Source organism: Oncorhynchus kisutch, linkage group LG14 (assembly GCF_002021735.2).
Source record: "Oncorhynchus kisutch isolate 150728-3 linkage group LG14, Okis_V2, whole genome shotgun sequence".
Taxonomy (NCBI): Eukaryota; Metazoa; Chordata; class Actinopteri; order Salmoniformes; family Salmonidae; genus Oncorhynchus; species Oncorhynchus kisutch.
The window spans coordinates 50320711-50343454 of NC_034187.2; the positions used below are offsets into that span (position 1 = coordinate 50320711).

The following is a 22744-nucleotide window of genomic DNA, read 5'->3' on the forward strand; positions in this document are numbered from 1 at the left end:
CATTAGTGTGTCCACTAACCATTTAGTTAGTTTGTAGGCCAAACTGTTTGTAAGCTACAGACGATTTTGTGAGGAGACTGCTTTTCAGGATGTCTCATGGTCTGACAAACACCCCTCTAGCTCTTTCACCGTTTCACTGCAGATGCGGAAGTGTGACATAGGCGGATGCGGTGGATTGAGACTGATCCGATGCCAAAAAAAAACATATCTAGCATGAAATGGCAGATTTTTATGGGGATTTATTTTAATGCTAATTAATATCAATGGGGTGCGGATATCGACCTTATGGGGTTTTAACCTGTGTTCTCCTTTTTAATCTACACTGATTTTGAAGTGGATTTAATAACTGACATCAATAAGGCATCATGGCTTTCACCTGGTCAGTCAGTCATGGAAAGAGCTTACACTCCGTGTATGTGGAGCAAAATGTTAGAATCGCAAAAACAGTATGCAATACATATAGAATTGTGAGAATCGCAATACATATCGTATCGGCACTTAAGTATCGGGATACTATTGTGAGGTCCCTGGTAATTCCCAGCCCTATTAGCCGCTGACATCAACACTGTTATTCTCAGAGATGCTATAGGTTATCAATATAAAGCCACAAGGTGCAGAGCGTTCAATTTGCATGCTAGGGGGCAAGGAGACCCCCAGCTCTGCTAAAACCATGGACGACTGCGTGCTGTTTTCAAGTGATAAATGTATCCTCTTGAAGGGCATAGTCAGAACTATACGTTTCTGATTATTCCATGCAAAACAATTGCGCACCTTTAGCTCTATCAGAGTTATACAGCAAGTAACTGCCTGCTTTTCATAATCGGTAAACCTCAATTGATCACGTAATTTCGGATACTTGAGGTTTAGACGTATTTACTATTATATTGTTAAATAGCATTTGTCACAACACCTTGAAGTATGTTTAAATGAGAAGCCATTATTCAGAGCAGTGGTCACCAACCTTTTTCTGAGTCGATCACTTTCGCAGTCAAAAAGCAAGCTGAGATCTAAGACTCAGATTATTATTTTTTTTATATATAAATATGAATTCAAATGTAACATTAACCAAATAAAAAACATTCTGTCAGAATGAGGTTTGTGCAGTTGGCCTAATAGCCTACATCATCACAGTATTTTGGCTATATGCCTGGCCTGCCAATATTGTTCTACTTAGACCATATTACATTTCAAAACTCGAGCTATGATAATAAAATCGATCAGTTGGTGTAGCACTTGCAAGGCACATCTGAGCATAAATAGAAATGTTCAAGTATTTGCTTTTTTATTTTACTGTACTGATGGTACCTGTATCTGATGGTCATGGTGCTTTCAAGACAACTGAACTCGGGGAAACAACGAGGTCAAATCACGACGTCAGTCATCTTCATGTCGGAAAGTCGCAGCTCTAGGCAGGTGCCCAAGTTTCCGACTTGGAATTTCGAGTTGGATGCCTGTTCAAAATTATTTTTCCCAGTTGGATTTCGTCCCCCCCGTCCCGCCTCTCACGGTCCCTGCTCTCTCCTTTCTTTTGATGAGACTGACCAGAGAGTGGGAACAGTCTTCCACCTGATGGCGAAACTCGAGGGTCACAGCATCTGCACAAATTCATGTTCATATGACCAGAGAAAGTGAAATATTGCTAATAATAAAAACGCAGGGTGTTCGATACACTTGGCTACTCATTCAATGCAGCTGCAGCTCAAGTGGAAGTAGAGAGAAGCACATTTTATGTTTTGTAGTGGTGTTGAACAAAACTTACATGAACTCATAAAACCAGCAGTTTTTTACTGTATTCTTTGACAGTCTCTCTGGTCATGGTTTTAACGAATTAAAATCTATTTTACTCTTTCCCCTAGGAGTGAGTCCAGGTGGTTCTTTGGTCTCCCCCTCTCCAGCCAAGACCATCCCTCCTGCCCCAGTAGCCCCCCAGGTAGCCAGCCCTCTGACCAGCATCCTGTCCAAAGTGGACATGACTCCTGAGGAGCTCTTCGGTGCACTGTCCGAATCCCAGGGGCAGGCCAGCGGGCGGAAGGGTGAGAAACCGTGTGGTAGAGCAAATTTTAAAGAGCGACTGAGCTCATCGTTTAGCCCATTAAGAAAAACTAACTAACAGTCCTGGTGGTGTGGTTCATTGTGTGTTATCGTACCCTGTCAGTTACTGGTGTTAGTCGCTCTTGAAACACTGTAGCAGCAACCGCTATTAGCCTACCACTTCCTCAGAATAGTCAGAAAGAAATGTTATTAATTTAGATTTTTTTGCAGAGGATGTTTTAGTCGCACAATTTTGCATCTAGCTAAGTTGTTTGGGGATTTTGGTATTTCTCAAGTACAAAAATGTGCATGAAAACTAGAGTGCACTTCAGACTATCAAGTCTACTGCTACTACCTATGACCAGAGTATGTGTCTGTTTCATAGCGAATCATGTTACAAAACAGGGCACGGCGGGACACAAGATGCTTGCGAATGGGTTTAGAATTTTTCGAATAAGAAGTGGCAGTTGGGATACAAGTAAGTGTGCATCGTCTCAATTCTCATTCTGCCCAAAACAGTTAAACTCCTCAGTGCTTGACTTGGGCAGGTCATATAACTCACTACCGGCACCTCACATTTTCTACTGCTTGAGTTCCTGCACCTCTAAGTGGCCACTCCAAAAAGGGCTTAGGGGCCAAATGTTCTTTAAACATACACTGAACAAAAATATAAACGCAACAAGCAACAATTTCAAAGAATTTACTGAGTTAGTTCGTATGTGGAAATATGTCAATTTAAATCAATTAGGTAATCTATGGATTTCACATGACTGGGAATACAGATATGCATATGTTGGTCACAAATCCTTTAAAAAAAATTAAAATTATGGTGGAAACTGCAACACGCTTTTATACACCTTTTGATCCAAGAGCATTCCAAACAAGCTCAGTGGTGACATGTCTGAGTATGCAGGCAATGGAAGAACTGGTACTTTTTTAGCTTCCATGAATTGTGTACAGATCCTTACGACATGGGGCCGTGCATTATCATGCTGGTGATGGCGGCGGATGAATGGCACGATAATGGGCCTGAGGATCTCGTCATGGTATCTTTGTGCATTCAAATTGTCATCGAAGGTGAACAATTGCCTTCTCTAGTCGGTTAGGACGCCGAACTGCAGTCAGGTCAAGACCCTGGCGAGGATGACGAGCACACAGACGAGCTTCCCTGAGACGATTTGTGCAGAAATTCTTCGGTATTGCAAATCCGCGGCTGGTCTCAAAAGATCCCGCAGGTGAAGAAGCCAGAGGTGGAGGTCCTGGGCTGCTGTGGTTAAACGTCTGCGTTTGTGAGGCCGGTTGGGCACACTGCCAAATTCTCTAAAATGACGTCGGAGGCGTCTTATGTTAGAAATTAACATTCAATTCTCTGGCAACCGCTCTGGTGAACATTCCTGCAGTCAGCATAACAATTGCACGCTCACTCAAGTTGAGACATCTGGCATTGTGTTGTGATAAAACTGCTCATTTTAGTGGCTTTTTATTGTCCCCAGCAGAAGGTGCACCTGTGTAATGATAATTGTTAATAAGCTACTTGATATGCCACACTTGTCACGTGGCTGGATTATCTTGGCAAAGGAGAAATGCTCTAACAGGGATATCAAGAAATTTGTGCACAACATTTGAGAGAAATAAGCTTTTTGTACACATGGAACATTTCTGGGATCTTTTATTTCAGCTCATGAAACACTTTACATGTTACACTGAACAAAAATATAAAAACGTAACATTGGCCACGTGTTGTCTTATGTAAACTAGTCAGGCGCTGTGTAATGTGGGCAAGTCTGTGTCTTTTATGGGGAGGATACAGCACAATCTGCAAAACAGTTTGTCCATACATGACAATTTTCCTTAGCCACAACAATCCCGTGTTAGTGGGCATCGAAATCAAAACCCAAGTACAACCCCATGTAATTTGTGCCTAACTCAGTTACACAAATCTCACAACTCCGTTTTGGAATATACTGACTTACACTTTTTAGTCAATTTTGGCACTGGAAGAAATATGTCTGACCAATATTGAGGCCACATAGACAGCCGCGCCACTCGGGAGCCCAGAGGCACTGCATCTCAGTGCTAGAGGAGTCACTACATACCCTGGATCGATTCCAGGCTGTATCACAACCGGCCGTAATTGGGAGTCCCATAGGACGGCGCACAATTGTAAATAAGAATTTGTTCTTACTGACTTGCCTAGTTAAATAAAATACACAGGGGTATTTTCAACCAGAGAACTTGGCTGTTGTATTGACTTGCCCTTTAACCCTTGTGGGAATTGGCCTATATGGATAGGACTACATTAAAATCTTTCTTCCAGAAGAAATATGAAAGGCATAACCATGGTAGCAATTGAAAGAACAGTTTGGAGACCATGGGAAAAGTATTAGTCCAAAGGTGAGGACACAACAGTTCACCTGACACAAGACTGAAGCCAAACATTACACTGTTGATTTTGCTTTACTTTTGCTCGCATTTGTTGATAACAAGATGTGAAAATACCCTGGATTCATTCAGTACCATAAGACTATTCCTGCAAAATGTTAGGTTGTTGCAACATAAGGCAACAAAATTACAAGAATTTGAGTGAGAGGACTAACTGGTGTCTCCAAGTAGCCACAGAGTTCCTATGCAGTTTCAATGAACTTTAATGTTTTTTTTGTTAGCACTTCTAACTTTGCCGTTGAGAAACTAGAGCAAGCACACTTCTAGTTTTGCATCAACGCCATCACACAATTACGGTTGTTATTTACGCAATCCAAAATGGTCCATTATAAATCGCAATCTGGGTCAGGTGGGCATTTGAAAGCTTGTTATATTGCCAACATGGCTAGCTAAGTGATAAAATGCGGTCTTAACATTAAGCTTTCACAAGGCAAATCAGAGAAACCGGTTGGAATTGTTGGACAAAGAAATGAGTCGTGAGTGCATTCGGTTGCTTGTGCTTCTTCAAATGTCTTCACAAACATGCTCATTCTGCTCAGAACAACCCAGGTTATGGAGCCATATCGTCTTATAACGAACTGTACATCAAACCTAGTGTTCATAAACGTTGACACTCAAGTTTTATGATTTGGAAATGTGATGTGCACATTTTGGATATTGTTGTTCTTGACTGCTATTTGAGTAGCAAAGGTGGTGACAGACAGGGACTGTAAATCTTTATTCTGCTATCACAAATTTTATTGTATTGGGTGAGAATCATTCAGATTCGTACAATGGAGTTCGCTATTCATAGTTGTCATGTATTTTAACACACATTTTAACACACGTCTCCTTCTTAGGCCTCTCCACTCATCTGAACAGTCCAGCGGAAAACCTCTCCTCAAACTCCCCCAGTACAGGCAAGCTCCCTCCCTCCGCCTCCACCCCTACAGCACCCTCTCGAGGCCTTCCTCTCACCTCTTCTACGCTCGAACCAAACCCATCAGCCCCTGCAGTGGGGAACACCACCGCCGTCCCTCAGGCAGCGTCCCTTCCCCAGTCCACAATGCCTTTAGCCATCGGCCCTCATAGAGGGCCGGTCCTGGGGCAGGAGAAAGAAGAAAAGCCTTCCGCTTCCAGCCTGGAGTCCAAGATCCACAGCTTCCTGCAGGGTAATCCTGGCTTTAATGCCTTTAACCTGGGTTTGGCTAGTGTGGCCGTCCAAGCGGGAGGCAGAACCCTCAGCCCCTTAGCGGGTACAGAGACCCAGGGGGGCACTCCGGTACGGGACGAGGCCGGAGGAGGCACCCCCACCCTGGATGAGATCATGGACACTCCGGGAGGAGCAGAGCCCTTCCTGGCCAAACAAGGTCATGTCTCTGGGGTTCCTAAACCAGAAGATGGCAGCCTGTCTCTGTCTCCAACTGCCTGCCATAACCAAGCTTGGCAGGATCCCCACAACACTCATGGCCATTTAGGACTACATCCAGGAGCGCCTAATGGTCAAGGGTACCACCAGTTGCCTTATGAAGGGAAGGAAGAGATGCATGGAATAGCTCCTTCTCTCAGAGAGTCTGGAATGGCCCATTACCAGCCCATCACGACACAGGTGTCAGCCCCAACCCTTGGGGAGGGGTTACTCAGTAACACACCAGGAGGGCCTCCGGCAGGGCCAAACGCTGACGTGAGTGAAGGAGGATGGTATGGTAATCCCTACCCAGAGGGACAGGCCCTGCATCCCAGCAACCACAACATGGCTGCCTCAGGTGCAGGAGATGGCAAAACCCCCATGTCAGGACTGTATGCATACCAGGGGGAGGGGCAGACGCAGCCCTACCAAACAAGGGATCCTCATGCTCTGCCTTTCCAGCAGGGGGCCAACCCCTCAAGCTTCCTCAACAGCCCTCTGCCCCCAATTCCCCAGCTGCCCCCACCGCCCTTCCCTGGGATACCAGCCCCACTGCAGGACTACCAGGGCCCGCCCGCGTCTGTGATGGTGCCTGTGGAGGCAACTTCACCAAACCCTGAGATTGAGGATGACAGGGCGGGCGTCAGTACATTGGGTGGTCCGGTGATTATCAGTGACCCCTATCACCCTGATGACTTTCGCCGTCACCCAGATGTCCTTCATCGCCATGCAGATGACCCATATCACCCTGACGATTTCCGTCGTCACCCCGATGACCTCCACGGCCACGCCGATCTACTCCGTCAGCCTGACAACCTGCATCACCTTGACGACTTCCATCGCCATCCCGATGACCTCCGCCGGCACCCTCACGATCTCTGTCACCCAGATGATCGCTATTATCACCCAGATGATTTCCACCATCTACCTGTAGACGATCCTCATTATCCTTATAGAGTCAGAGAGCGCCTCACCCCCCCCCCCTCTCCCTCAGAAGACCCTTACTACTATAACTACCCTCCACGCAGCCCTTCCCCTCCATATGGTCACAGACACCCCCTTCCCCCTCACATGAACCTGCACCACCCTGACCACATGCCCCTGCCTCCCCATCCTCTCCACCTAGCTCGCCATCCACACCTGAGAGGCCTCCCGCGGGGACCCCCACGCCCACCTCTCTATAGCCCCATGTTCAGGGGGAAACGGCCTGGGCCTCCTTTTGGTGGACACCCCAGAGGTGGGGGGCCAGGTGGTCCGTTCTTTCCCCCAAAAAGACCACACCTACCTCCGCGGTTCTGACTTGTCAACTGACTTGGTTCACATCAAATTAGTGCTTAGTCTACCGGAATGTCATTGAGGCAGGCGACGTGACACATGGAGGGGTAGAAGAGGAGGCGGATAAGAAATTAGTTGGGGAAAGAAGCTGAAGACTTCAGGTGTACTTTTTAAACCAATAAGGGGAGCGGAGAAGAGGCCTGAGGAATAGATGAGTACAGTTGAAGGAGAAGTGGAGGAGTAAATTGGGAGGATCTTAAGGAAGAGAGGATGAGTGAAGACGTGGATCTGGAGCAAGAGGGAATGGAGAAGTCGGCCTGAACAACGGAGATGCAGCGGAATAAAAGAAGATAAGAGGTGGATATATAATTCAGTTTGATTATTGTTCTCATATTTGTTTGAGTATAAAACATTGCATTAAATCTTTAGTTCATTTGCCCCTCTGAATTAGCTCTAAGCTTGCATATATGCTTGTGTGCATGCGTTAGCGTGAGTTACATCTAAGACTACTGTTCATTATTTAAACTGCATTTTAAGACGTTGTTCTTTTGCAAAGTAGGCTTATGTGTCAGAGAGAGGTAGTTACTGCTATGTTTCTCTTGTCATTTTTCAATTAAAAGTTGAGGTCTACTTTCCCTTTGCAAAGACCTAACCGAGATCCCAACAGCCGAGATAATTGCTCCTAAGTGGTCTCTTTTTGTTTACACTACATTTGATGTAAGTAGACACAAAGAGAACGTAAACGTAATATTATGTTCTACAATATCCGTTTGTGTAGCTGGGGGACAATGATAAATTCCATAAATGTTATGACTTTGAATATTATAATTGTTAAGCAAAACTTTGTTCAGTGTGCATAGTGCGAAAGATTGAACCCTTTACTGGCTGTGTCATCACTTCTCTCATTTCTCAGAGAAGGATGACACCGGCACAGGGCTAATAGAATAAAACGGGGGGGGGGGGGGGGGTGTGATTGTTGCCCCTAAACGACAAAGAAGAAAATATCATTTTGGAGCTGGATGAAGAAACTCCACTTTCCGTCTTCAACTATCTTTTACTTGTACTGGCTTTAATAAAAACCTGAGTTTGAAAACCGCAGTGGGAGGTTACTTTCTTTCTCAGTCTTGGGAAATGCCTCTCGCCTGAGTCATGTTTGCCTTTAATTCTTCCTCCATGATTCCTTCCCATCACCACTTCCACAATAACATTGATGCCCCTCGGGGTTGTGGTCAATTCAAGTTGTAAACTGATGTTCCAATTCAATAAAAAATGCATTATTGAGAAGCTATTTTCAATGACTTCTCTATATTGAAAGGGAGATGGTATATGTTTTGGATTTAAATTCAAATCATTTCCTGGGTTTGTTGACTTCTGTTTCTGTTCTAACTGACCCCAACCATGATGCCCATGCACTAAATGAAAATCTAACAGAAATGTAAGTGCGTAGTCATCTGGTGTACTGTAGGAAGTGAATAGCCTAAGTGATTCACATCTGTTGCCATGCAACGTGCTGCGTAATTCATTTACTTAGAATGGGAGGTTTAGAAATTAGATTTGAGCTCGTGGCCATGTAGGAGTAGCCCACTGGTGCCTGATACAAAATGGTTGAGACACACCAGGAGACTCATTCTGTGACCACAGTGCAAACATTCACTGACCTGTCACAAAGATATATAGTGCCCTCTGTAATTATTGGGACAGTGAACAATTTGTTCTACTTTTGGCTTTGTTCTCCAGCACTTTTGTATTTGAAAGTATACAACGGCTGAGGTTAAAGTGTAGACTGTCAGCTTTAATTTTAGGTTATTTTTATCCATATCAGATGAACAATTTAGAAAATATAGCACTTTTTATACCTAGTCCCCTCCCATTATAGGGGACCAAAAGTATTGGGACAAATGAATGCGTGTTAAAGTAGTCAATTTTAGTATTTGGTCACATATTCCAAGCACACAATGATCACATCAAATGTGTGACCCTACAAACTTGTTGGATGCATTATATTATTGTTATTGTTGTTTCAGATTATTTTCTGCCCAATTTAAATTAATGGTAAATAAGAATACAATATGTTTCTAAACACTTCTACATTGTGGATGCTACCATGATTATGGATAGTTAGACACACAAATATCATCCAACAATTTGAGTCCAGCTTGGCGTAGTCATTGCTTGCTAGGAATATGTGGCCAAATACTGAACTTTTGACTATTTTTAATACGCATAGGTAAATTTGTCCAGATACTTTTGGGACTCTAAAATGGGGGCGACTATGTACAAAAAAAGTGCTGTAACCTCTAAACGGTTCACCCGATAGGGATGAAACCTCAAACTAAAGCTGACAGTATGCACTTTCACCTCATCGTCATTGTTTGTTTTCCAATCCAAACTTTGTGTATACAGCCGAAAGAAGGAAAAAATGCACATTACGGAGGGCAATGTAAAACAAGTGACACAGAATGTTAATACACGATTGGTTAGATTGACCTGTTGATTGGCTTTTAGATTGGGGGCCTTACTCATAAAGCATCTCAGAGTAGGAGTGTGGATTTAGGATAGGTTTTGCCATTTTTGTTCACAATAAAGATTTTATGGACATTTAACCTGATCCTAGGTCAGTACTCCTACTCTGAGACACTTGATACAAACTTAACTTGTGTTAAATAATGAATGTGGTTAGTGAAGGACTTTCTAAGGTTACCTAAACAGGACGAGACAATGCCCTGCCTTCGGTTTAAGTTTTCTGCCTGTGCTCACTATTATTAGAGAACGGCCATCACCCATGGCCTGATTCACTATGCTTCCATGGAAAATAGTACTTATAGGCCTGGGGTCATATATTAAGAGTGCTTAGAATCAGTTTAGATCACGAATGGACCTGGGGAAACGGATCCTAGATTAGCACCACTACTCTTGACACGCTTTTATGAGTCTTGCAGATCCTCTGTAATGTTGCAGTGCTTTTATGCTTTACTAAAAAGATGAGCTTTGATCAGTTTTGTCATTTAAATGACTTGCAGCCAGTTCTGCAGTGCTGGTTTAAATTCTGGCCTTGACCATGACTTCAATAGAATACTTTATCTATGACATGATTCTTTACAATACCAAAATAAACCAAACACTGAAATTGTGTCAGAGCTAATATGTCTGAGTAGGCATTGAATAAATAATGCAGGAATAATCTGTGGTGTAAAAAGTACTCAATTGTCATACTTCAGTAAAAGTAAAGACCTTTTTTTAATAGAAAATTACTCAAGGTAAAGTGAGCCACCCAGTAAAATTCTACATGAGTAAAAGTCAAAGTATTTTGTTTTAAATATACTTGTGCCAAAAGTAGCTAATTGCTCAAATATATTTTATCAAAAGTGAAAGTATAAATTTAAAATGTCTTAAGCAAACCAGACCACCATTCTTGTTTTTTATTTTTATTTTATTTACAGATAGCCAGGGCCACACTCAATCACTCAAATAATTTACAAATGAAGCATGTGTGTCTAGTGAGTTCGCCAGATCAAAGGCAGCAGGGGATGTTCTCTTGATAAATGCGTGAATTTGACAATTTTCTTGTCCTGCTAAACATTCAAAATGTAACGAGTACTTTTGAGTCAGGGAAATGTAGGGAATAAAAAGTACATTATTTTCTTTAGGAATGTAGTAAAGTACAGGTTGTCAAATATAAGTAGTAAATTACGGATACCCCCAAATACTACTTAAGTACTTTACACCACTGAATAATATGTTATAATACATTTATTGAAATGTTATTGATTTTTTTTTTTTAAAGTTAATTGGAAATAGACAAGATCATTGTATAATTTTGTGGATTTTTTCAGTAAGGGGAGCTACACAAAAACAACAACTATATGTGATCATTTTACATATTGCGAAATGCATCCGTGTGTCGTCCCTGACCACTATGTGAAAACGGTTTTCTCCGTTTTGCTATAAGTAATAATCGGGATGACGTAGGCCTATATAAAATGGTAATCAAAGTGTAGGGTAATATTAGACATAGTGTAGATGTGTATGTTGTATACAAACAAACGTGGCAATGTTCAAAACTCGGGCGCTAGATGTCAGTAAAGGTTCTCATAGGCATTTGTCTCGCAGTAAGAACATATGCTAATCGGAAGAACGGTCGGATAACGTCTGAGCAATTTGAGACACGCAGCATAGTGTTTTAAATGTAAAAGTGAAATAAAAAGCACACCGCGTTTGTTCCTTTGCATCTCACGGTCTTGGTTTACGTGTAGCTTACTGTTTGTTGCCTATTCATAAGTGCCTCCTTATCTGACGAGAGCATGGGACGTTTCCCTGCTCATCTTCAGAGCCCCGCATTGTAATTTTAAGGTATTGACGAATGTTTAAAGTTGTGTACAATCAGTGCGCAGAACCTTGCATAAAAAAGGTTTTTCGTGTGCGCGTTTTCGAACTGTGCAGGTCAGAGGCGTGTTCAGCAGGACGTAACGTTCAGATAGAAAATTTCTATGTTGGACAGACATGGCTACACCGACACGTAGATGAAGGAATCAAGTCGGTCCTATTCATTGAATTTCTATATGCAACGTTCAAGAACGTTTTGCAACTGAACGTGGCCCAGGCGCTGGCACATTCAGGAAAGGGATTGACGCACAAAGATGAAAGATATAGGACAAATATAGGTACAGGATAATATCCGACAAAATAGTGACGTTACTAATGTTGAATTGAAAACGATAAGAGTAAACATGGAGTAAATAAATTGATATTTGAATGTTATAGCCACACTAAGTGTGCCTATAAACAAAGAACAAAAATGTTTTAAAAAATAAAACATTTTGTATATTTTACTTAACCTTTAATTTAACTAAATGAAATGCATCCCTCTGACATTTTCATGTTCAAATAGCCCTTCATTTAGTCCTTTATCGGTGTAGTGCTCATGGAAGGTCATTCCATGAGAGCAACATTACTTTAAATAAAAAAAAAAACAGGACTTGCAGCGTTAACCTACCATGGTCTCGACAAAAAACGAAACAATAGTGTAGGTAGCCCTACAGGTTGTTAAAAAGGTAAAAACCTTGTGGGATTTTGTTTTCATAAAACAACTGTGAAGTGATGTCCAGCTCTGGATCTGAGCATTTGCCCGTACTATGATAATGGTTAGCTTCATTTATCGTGTATTGTTCTATTTTAGGTGCTTTATAGAATTTTTTTTTTCTCCCTCGCCTTACTCTGTTCTAATACCTCTTTTCTTTCCATCGTTCCTTTCTCCTGTTAACAGTGATATGGTGACCTGTGTAAGGAGTGGGAAACTGCTGGCATGAGTGACGAGACAACAAGGACCGATATCTCCTCAACGTCCACTAACCCGGGTAATGAAACGTTTAACACCGCCAAAGAAATACTAAATACAGGGGAGTTTCTCTGACACAGATAAATCCTAATCATGGTCTAAAATTCTAGCTCAAGTGAGAATCTCTATTGAAAATGCTTGTGTGTCCAGGATTAGGCATAATCTGTGTCTGGGATATCTCCCATGTATGACTGGCCTTGTGTTGGCCATAATTTAGTTGAAGAAAGTAATTTTATTGATAATTTCCACGGATTTGAAACAATTTAAGTCAAGATACTGTACGTAGTTATTCAAGCACCCTCTAGTGGTGCAATGTGTCTTATTTGAGAAGAACCACAATGATATTGTCAGGGTGGTGGTATGATTGACTAAGGCTGCTTCCCAAATGGTACCCCGGTCAAAAGTAGTGCACTATATAGGTAACCTCATTCCCAGACACTTCTGCCCAAATGCATGGAAGGTCTAGTGGACCAATACGTCAAACTAAGCATTCGTTAGCCAATAAGAAAGATGTGAATCTCCCGGCGTGATAGGCATTGGCTTAATCTACCAACCAATCATCTCCCCCTACAGCTTCCTCCATGTGTCTTTGTGCACCTCTGTCGTATCAGAGAGGACGAGGCGAAGCGAAAGATTTGAATCCTCCCAAAATCTGTCCACGAAAAATAAGCCCACAAGTTGAGTAATTTTTGTATGGAGTGTCGAATTTGGTCAACAATTTTTTTTTTATTGCTAATTTGCTACTTGAGGCTTATTTGAGCTAATGTAAGTCTAGTAATGGTTAGGTTGTTACGAATGGCATTTCGGCAACTTGACCACAAATGTACTTTATATCGTAGTAGTGCCTGTTGTCATAGAGCTAGTGGAGTCATCATGGACATAACCCGTTTTAACATGGTTTACTGCCCTCACCGTTTTAACATGGATACAGCCATTGAAGGCTTCCACAATTCCACCATGGGTGGGAAATCCTCTGAGCCAATAAAGATTGCCTCAATGGCGCTATAATGGCACAGCTACAAAGATGAGTCCTCTGTCTAGCTCTATGGCCTCTTCACACACTTATCTCCTTTTTCATTGGCTAGAATGATCCCACCTGATCTCGCTTCCTCCCCCCCTGCCTTCCATGTATTTCCATTGTTGGAGTGGTATATCTACTATCTTGTCAATATAATAGTCAATCTTTGGTTGTATCGGTCTGATGTCTTGGCAATAAAGAGATTGTAACTCTTATTGCGATAGTCCCCCCATGCGACACACATCGACCACAGATTTTAATGGTGTAGGTTTTCTTCTCTGTGAAGCCATTGGCTGGCTAGCTAGCTATTTTCTTTGCTAATTAGCAAGCTGGAAGTTTTGTTTTTGCTAGCACACTGGCACAAGTTCCTGCCCGGGTCATGCCTCCCTTTGGAGCAACGCCTTGCGGTCGTGTGATTCGCTCAAGTTAAATGATGACAAATACTTTACTCAATAAGTCACTCACATAGAATTGCATGATCATTCACACTAGGCCCACTTTGCATCGTTGATATCCTAGGCTCATATGCGATGTGCCCAATAGTAATGAGGTTACTATAAATTGAATAGGGGCCCATTCGGGACACATTGAGCCTAATGTGTACCTGCTAAGCTCAACTAGCCAACTGGCTGTATTGTTATGACTGATTTGCTGTGTGTAACTTTGTCCCATCTCTTTGAATGTCTCTTGAGGAGAGAGGTCAAAGTGAGGAGGAGAACCAGAGGGGAGCAGAGTGGTTGAGAGACGGCTAAAGGACATGTCACTTAGCCAGGGACAGGAAGTACAGCCAGAATGAGTGAGCTTGGTGCCGCAAACATGAGACCAGACAGGTTAAGCTCTCTGTTTTACTTACACACACACACACACACACACACACACAGTATTCTACTTTGGAAAATTCTGTACATTTAAACCATGTATTTTTAATTAACAGATTTGATTCAAATAAAAGCAATAATATGTATGCTTCTCTTTACACAATAAAATATGTATTATCATAACTCTTTTTATTGCTCAGTTACTTGTATCTTTTGCTTATACCTTAAACTGACATGTCCATTGTTGATGCATTATGAGGCACAGTGAGTGACAGTCTAGGTACTCCCAACTGTGTTGATAGGATCATCATATTCGTTGGATAGATCACACTTTTACATTTTACAGAAAGTGTTCTATCTTGAGAATGTCACCGCTGACATCAAGCAGTAGAAAATGTGAGGTGCAGGTACTCGGCTCAGTGAGCCCCTGCAAAAGTCAAGCCCTAAGCCTAACTTTTTCTTCTTCTTGTCAATTGACATGCACCATCTGAAATAATCACCTGCCAATTTCAACTATTTTCTAAATGTCAACCATTGTATTGTATCATCAAGATGAGTAAGAAACTCTAAAGTTTAGTCTAAAGTTCTTAGTCCATGCATGTGCTTAGGGATGGAAGTGGGGACATGATTTAAGGAGGGATGATAGATGGCAAATTTAAGAAATGGTTTGGGTTGGGTACAATAAATATTGAGGGGAAAAAAAGATTAAAACACCACTGGCTATTTAAAACTGGGATAAACCCAGTGGGGGTTTAGGCAAGAGCTCATACAACTATCTGTTTTTCATTGTGAGAAAATGTTGTACTGTACGTGTTTATTTGAAGTGCCATGATTAGGTATGTGCGCATAAGTGAATGCTGTCATGTGGGCCTATTGTTTACATGTTCGCTCATTGTGTGTAAAGTGGGTGTGTGCAGCAGAACCATTCAAATGACTTATGACATATGTCAAATTTGAAAGAGATTTATGTTTTTATTTTTTGTCAATCGAAGTTTCAGTCAGTGACCGCGTCTACAACCATTTCAGCACCGCGGTCAGCTCTCACTACTAGAACAAAAGACAGATTTGCATCCCTTGATGTCAGGCACCGTCAAAAAGTGCATGGCTGAAATGAAGGACGAAAACATGTCAAAACCAAAAATCCCTCTCATAGATTACAAAAGTATAATTTAGTCCAATAAATGTTAAGTATTATATGATTAAGTAATCGATGTTGTATCATTATGTTGTCTCATTCTTCACAGTCAAAAAAAATGAGAATGGAGGAAATGTCGTCTTAAGACCAGTCCTGGTAGAATTCTTAGACGCTTCCTAACGGCAGACATCACGGCTTGTTACAACCTAAGGGAGCATATAGATCGACAGGGAGGGAGACACCGGTTTACGACGTCAAAGGCAACGGAGTACACAGAGCCAGCCAACGCGGGAGCGAGCGGCAGCAATAGTCTACCATTTCCTGTGTTGGATCATAGGGAGCCTTTTATTATAACCACAAACCGCTTGAGAAATCCCAAAGAGGTTGTCATTTTTTTTTCGAAAATCCAATTTTGTGTGTATTTAGTGGAAAACCGGGTTTGTACACATACCACAAATCAAAACTACGAGATAAAGCATCACACGCTCATGTTTATGGATAAAGGACGTCGTCGCTTGGATTTGTTCGGTGCGCTCTTTTGGGGGTAACTTGTCAAGGCACGGATTCAGAGGGGTCCTACATTAGACAAATTTAATTGAACAGGAGAATAGACAGAAACCGAAAATAAACCCTATTTGACAAGGGACAGAGGAGAACGGGTGATTCTGCTCTCAACTAACTGCGAGACGAAGGAGAGAGGATCAAGGAGGAATAGTAGGTGAGGATTTTGTTCTCTTAACGTATGTACAATTATGTTCAATTCATTGTTATCGTCACCCCATCTTGACAAAGGGACCAAACAGGCCATACGTTGACACAACGTGACAGTATAGCCTATGGGTTTAAACAAGCAGTTTAGACCCATAGAGGGTTGAACAAAGGAGTACTTCGATGTATTTTTATTTACATTAATTTACCCGTGTAAACAACGATGTTAGTCAGAACCTAAAAATAGGTTATCAGCTCATCAATTTCCCGATTTATTTATTTTTGGTGCGGGGACTGATTACAAACAATTACAGGGAAAACCATTGCAATTCATTTATAATTGCAACATTCCAATATGTTTTGCATGGCTATACCAACCGATGACCGTGATAGCTCCTGCTATTCAAAACATTGAAAGAAAATGAAAGTAGCTATGCATTTGAAGAATAAATGAATAATTTAGACTAGACCTCTTCTTCTCATCTGTTCCTCTGTCGTTGTGCTCTAAACACCTTCCCTCGCTCTCCTCGTCTCCAGGACCGAGTTGAAACCTTCGCCCGTCATCTCCACATTGTCCGAAGATCTATAGGTCCTCCCCGCTCCTTCTGACCACATTTCCAGTGTCTGTCCTCGGTGCGCACATCCCCGCTCCCACACCGTGTCAATGAAGGAGGCCGACGCAATCAAGCTCTTCATTGGGCAGATACCCCGAAATCTTGAGGAGAAGGACTTGAAACCGATCTTCGAACAGTTCGGGAAAATCTATGAGTTGACAGTGATAAAGGACAAGTACACGGGGATGCACAAAGGTAAGGGGAGAGGAGACAACACTGTATAGGCTAGGCTGTAGAGCGCACGGAAATACTTAGTTACAATACATAGTCCTGCTGTCAGACGTTGTTTAGGCTATATGACTGAGCATATTTAGGCTACGAGACCTATGTAACAGGTGCATGGCCACTGGCAGTTAAGTCCTTTCTGGCCAGCAATAAATGTGTTTCATCAGTGCACCTTCCAGCTTGTCTTTGTGGTTGTACCAGCTGAAGCAATGGTTACATCTCAAATGGCACCCTATTCTGTATGTAGTGTACTACTTTTGACAAGGGCCCATAGGGCTCTGGTTAAAGTAGTGCTCTATATAGGGAATGGGTGTCATTGTAGAAAATGTAACTTCTCCCCTCCATAGGCTTAGTAGCCTATATTCATTTATTTTATACAACAGAATATTAAAAGTCACAGTGCAACCTGCTGCATTTTCTCTCTGCCCATTTGTTGCATCATGGTAAACTAATACATTCCACTTATAGACCTAGTGTTATGCACCGATCTTTGTTTAATGGTATAATGAACCCTCAATCCTCCCACCAGGCTGTGCCTTCCTGACATACTGCGAACGAGAGTCTGCCCTCAAGGCCCAGAATGCACTGCACGAGCAGAAGACGCTACCAGGGGTGAGTGCTCTCTCTGACGTTCAACAGCACACACTGGTCGAGTCCCAAATGGCATCCTGTTCCCTATGTAGTGCACTATTGGCTAGAGCCGTATGGGCCCTGGTCAAAATTAGTGCACTAGTACTACGTAGGAAAATCGGGTCCCATTTGGGACGCAACCATTCCCATGAGCACAAGGCGGAACAAGTGGCAGTCTACCTCACTGCACTACACACACACACACACAGACACAACAGTGTGCCACAGAAAAAAATAACTCACTCTGACATGTGAGCTCTACTTCCCTTTGAGTTGATTTGCCCAAGAGGAAGGTCAGGGGCAGCTTTCCTATATGTCCCTATACATGACGCATCCAGTCAGCGTCTTAGTCATCATCCTACGTCTTGGTGGGTTGGGAGTGACAGCTTAGGGGCATGCCGGAGTTACTTTGCCCTCTCTCGCGTCCCGCACATTCGAAATCAAAGTTAGAGCAGCTTGTTTAGCATAACCAGGCAGCAGGTGTGCTGCCAAGTGACATTTATGGAGCAGAATGTGACATGACAGGCACTCTCTCTCGGCAGTCTCTATAGAAACAGACGAGTATTGCGTTCCGAATGCTATTGCCTCCGGTGCCTTCAGAAAGTATTCATACCCCTTGACATAATCCACATTTTGTTGTTACCCATCTAGACACAATATCCCATAATGACAAAGTGAAAACATGTTTAACATGTATTTTTTTTACAAATTTATTGAAAATGAAATACAGATCTCATTTATATACAGTACCAGTCAAAAGTTGATACACTTGCTCATTCAAGGGTTTTTCTTTATTTTTACTATTTTCTACATTGTAGAATAATAGTGAAGACATAACTATGAAATAACACATGTAATAACCAAAAAAGTGTTAAACAAATCAAAATATATATATATTTTTTGAGATTCTTCAAAGTAGCCACCCTTTGCCTTGATGACAGCTTTGCACACTCTTGGCATTCTCTCAACCAGCTTCATGAGGTAGTCACCTGGAATGCATGTAAATTAACAGGTGGGCCTTGTTAAACGTTCATTTCTGGAATTTCTTTCCTTAATGCGTTTGAGTCAATCAATTGTATTGTGACAAGGTAGGGGTGGTATACAGAAGATAGCCCTATTTGGTAAAAGACCAAGTCCATATTATGGCAAGGAGAAACAACAGTCCATTACTTTAAGGCATGAAGGTCAGTCAATCTGGAAAATAAATTCTTCAGAGTTCAAGTAACAGACACATCTCAACATCAACTGATCAGAGGAGACTGCATGAATCAGGCCTTCATGGAAACCACTACTGCAGGACACCAATAAGAAAAGACTTGCTTGGGCCAAGAAACACGAGCAATAGACCGGTGGAAATCTGTCCTTTGGTCTGATGAGTCCAGATTGACATTTTTTGTTCCAAACGCAGTGTCTTGTGAGACGCGGAGTAGGTGAACGGATAATCTCCGCATGTGTGGTTCCCACCGTGAAGCATGGAGGATGTGGTGTGGGGGTGCTTTGCTGATGGCACTGTCTGTTATTCATTTAGAATTCAAGACGCACTTAATCTGCATGGCAACCACAGCATTCTGCAACGATACGCCATCCCTTATGGTTTGGGTTTAGTGGGACTACCATTTGTTTTTCTACAGGACAATGACCCAAAACACACCTCCAGGCTGTGTAAGGGCTATTTGACCAAGAAGGAGAGTGATGGTGCTGCATCAGATGACCTAGCCTCCACAATCACCCAAACTAAACCAAATTGAGATGGTTTGGGATGAGTCGGACCGCAGAGTGAAGGAGAAGCAGCCAACAAATGCTCAGCATATATGGGAACTCCATCAAGACTGTTGGAAAAGCATTCCCTTTGAAGCTGGTTAAGAGAATGCCAAGAGTGTGCAAAGCTGTCATCAAGGCAAAGGGTGGCTACTTTGAAGAATCTCAAATATAAAATATATTTTACAGTTAACACTTTTTGGGGTTTCTACATGATTCCATATGTGTTATTCAATAGTTTTGTTCGCTTCACTATTAGGTGTGTCCAAACTTTTGACTGGTTCTGTATATATTCACACCCCTGAGTCAATACTTTGCAGAAGTACCTTTGGCGGTGATTACAGCTTTGAGTCGTCCTGGGTGTGTCTGTATCAGCTTTGCACATCTGGATTTGGGGATTTTCTCCCATTCTTTCTTGCAGATTTTCTCAAGCTCTGTTAAGTTTAGATGAGGAGCGGCGGTGAAAACCAATCTTCAAGCCTTTCCACGGATTTTCAATGGGATTGGCTGGGCCACTCAAGGACTTGAATATTTTTGTTCTGAAGCCATTCCAGCGTTGCTTTGGCTGTATGCTTGGGGTCATTGTCCTGTTAGAACGTAAATCTTCCCCCCTAGTCTAAGGTCGTTTGCTCTCTGAAGCGGGTTCTTATCAAGGATTTGCCTGTATTTGGCTCTATTCATTGTTCCTTCTATCCTTAGTCTCCCAGTCCCTGCTGCTGAAAAGCATCCCCATAGCATGATGCTGCCGCCACCATACTTTACAGTAGGGATGGTGTTAGATGGGTGATGAGCTCTGCATGGTTTTTACCAGACATAACGCTTTGCATTCAGACCAGAGAGTTAAATGTGTGTCTCATCAGACCACAGAATCATTTGCCTTATGTCTTTTATGTGCCTTTTGGTAAACTCCAGGTGTGCTGTCATGTTCCTTTTTCTAAGGAGTGGCGTCCATTTGGCCAATCTACCATAAAGCCCAGGTTGGTAAAGTGCTGTAGAGACTGTCCTTCTGGCAGGTTCTCCCATCTCAGCCAATGAACTCCGTAGTTCTGTCAGTGGTTATTGGGTTCTTGGTCACCTCCCAGACCAAGGTCCTTCTTGCTCGGTTGCTCAGTTTGGTTGGACGGCCAGCTGTAGGCAGTCTGGTAAGTTCAATATTCTTTTCATTTCCCAATGATTGACACCACTGTGCTCTTAGAAACACTCAAACCCTGTATAAATTGTTTTATACCCTTCCCCAGATATATGCCTTATCACAATATATCTCGGAGCTCTATGGACAGTTCCTTGGACTCTATATGGTATAGTTTATACTCTGACATGCACACTGTCAACTGTGGAACCTTATCTAGACAGGTGTTCTTTTTCTAAATCATGTCCAAACAATTGAATTGGACACATGTGGACTCCAAGTTGTAGTGACATCTCAAGGAGATTGTATGTACCTAAGTTCAATTTGGAGTGTCATAGCAAAGGGGTATGAATACTTATTTAAATGAGTGATTTCTGTATTTAATTTTAAATAAATGAGCTAACATTTCTAAAAACATGTTTTCTCTCTGTCATAGATGGGTGAGAATATATTTAATCCATTTTGAATTCAGGCTGTAACACAACAAAATGTGTCAAGGATTATGAATACTTTCTGTAGGCACTGTATGTACTGCACTACTTTTGACCAGGGCCCATAGGGTTCTGGTCAAAAGTAGTGCACTATGCAGGGAATAGGGGCCACCATTTGGGACTCTAAATAGGCTATATGCAACACAGCTAGGAATTATTATTGGACAAACCTGCTTTCCTCCTCCACTCACCTTGCCTCCTCTCAATATCTCCCTCTTTTTATTGAGGTTTGTTGTATTCTTTTGTTGGGTTTTATTACCAGTATTCCCATTTTAAGATGGTAGTGGGCCAAATCAAAGTTTTATTTGTCATTCGCCCAGGACACAGCGTAGTGTACTCAGTACAATGAAATGCTTACTGCCAGTGAGGGGCATTTGGGAGCCAGAGAGGTAGAGTTAACACTAGCAGCAATATACTGTAAATCCTATTATTAGCATGACAGTCTGGCCTTCCTGACCTCTCAGAGAGGATCAGCAGGCAGGTTCCCCGTCGTTAAACCCCGTCTCCCCCGTCCATCTCCCCAGTGACTCGCTTCCCAGACCTTCTCACCTAAGCCATGTACACCCGTCCAAGAACAACCTCCCCCTCGTGTCCCCCATCCCAACCCCCACAATGATGAAAACCACCTTATTAGCTAGACCCTGACTACCCCACCCCCAAGTAGTATCCCCACCCCCACTACCAGCTGTGGTGTAATCGTTATCTAATAGCACCTGCACTGCCAGAGAATAATTAACTTCACCATCCCCTTGTCAGGGACGCTATAAAGGAAAAAACATGAAAGTAATTGTAAGACACGAATACACCAATGTGCTTCTGAATACAGAAAGCTGAAGCATGTCATTATCTCTCTCCTCCTCTCCTTGTGCATTTATATTCAACATCCCTCTGTCTGTAGTGAGCTATACGCTGCCTACCATGGTGGGAAATGTCAGTGCTTTTAATTGTCCTCACAATACACAACTACGGCCAAAAAGTAGATTTCAAAAGGAGTAAAGGGGGGGGGGGGGGGGTGAAGGGACGGCGGGATGAACATATGGTCTGATCTGAGTGGCACCTGGCCTTGTGTTTAATTTCAGGTGAGAGACACTCCGTCTCACCGACATGGAGGCAGAGGATAGTGTCAAAAGGAGAATCTGCTGGTCTCTCTCTCTCCTCCCGTCTTGTACTCATGTCCTCCTGTCTCCTCTGTTTCTCCATCTCCCCGCTGCGATCTCTCGCTGTCTGAATTCTGTTTTGTTGCCATCCCAGTGTGTCTGGTCAACTTCACTGGTACAGCGGCTGGAGACGGATAAACATGACCATACAGACACGACAAGGACCAACTCACAAATTGAATATGACCTATATATCCCCTTTCCTTGATCCCCCTTTATCTACATTTTGGATCTAGATTGTATGTGCTTTCACAATAGTCATCCCCACTGGTAAGGGTCAAATGCTTGTTTCAGTGCTTTGTTATGATAATGTTTCACTGAAATCAGAACCGGACATTGCCCTTCATTAGCAAGAAATAACCAGGTGACGATGGATTTAGTGAAGTCTGCCTGTGAATGATATTCCAATATTTTAAGACAAATTTTGAATAATGAACTGTACATACACTTCATTTTTTTGGTGTGCAGATTGCTGGGGCATATGTCTCCAGAGATGGAATGAGACTACGTGTGACTGTGTGTGTCTTGTGGGGGAGGGGGGAGTGCAGGTGTTCAGACTGACATGGTTTGCTGAAGGGGGGATGGAGTGTG

The 22744-nt window shown here is 42.5% G+C and overlaps 1 protein-coding gene across 18 annotated transcripts in view; it reads left to right on the forward strand.

Annotated features, from left to right (window-relative positions):
* celf3a (cugbp, Elav-like family member 3a) overlaps window positions 1–22744 on the forward strand; it is a 61689-nt gene that overhangs the window by 23910 nt on the left and 15035 nt on the right. For 7 of the 18 annotated variants that reach the window (XR_004202824.1, XR_004202825.1, XR_004202827.1 and 4 more), the window contains exons 1-5: window positions 7160–7492; window positions 12399–14318; window positions 15551–16159; window positions 16687–16958; window positions 17518–17600. Coding sequence is in view for 9 of the 18 variants with exons in the window: in XM_031788507.1 (XP_031644367.1) it covers window positions 16814–16958; window positions 17518–17600 (228 nt within the window). In the remaining 9 variants the exon portion in view is untranslated. Of the gene's footprint in view, window positions 1–1856; window positions 2034–5312; window positions 7493–12398; window positions 14495–15550; window positions 16160–16686; window positions 16959–17517; window positions 17601–22744 lie in introns of those variants that run through there. The other 11 variants (XR_004202826.1, XM_031788508.1, XM_031788511.1 and 8 more) reach the window with 7 other exon arrangements.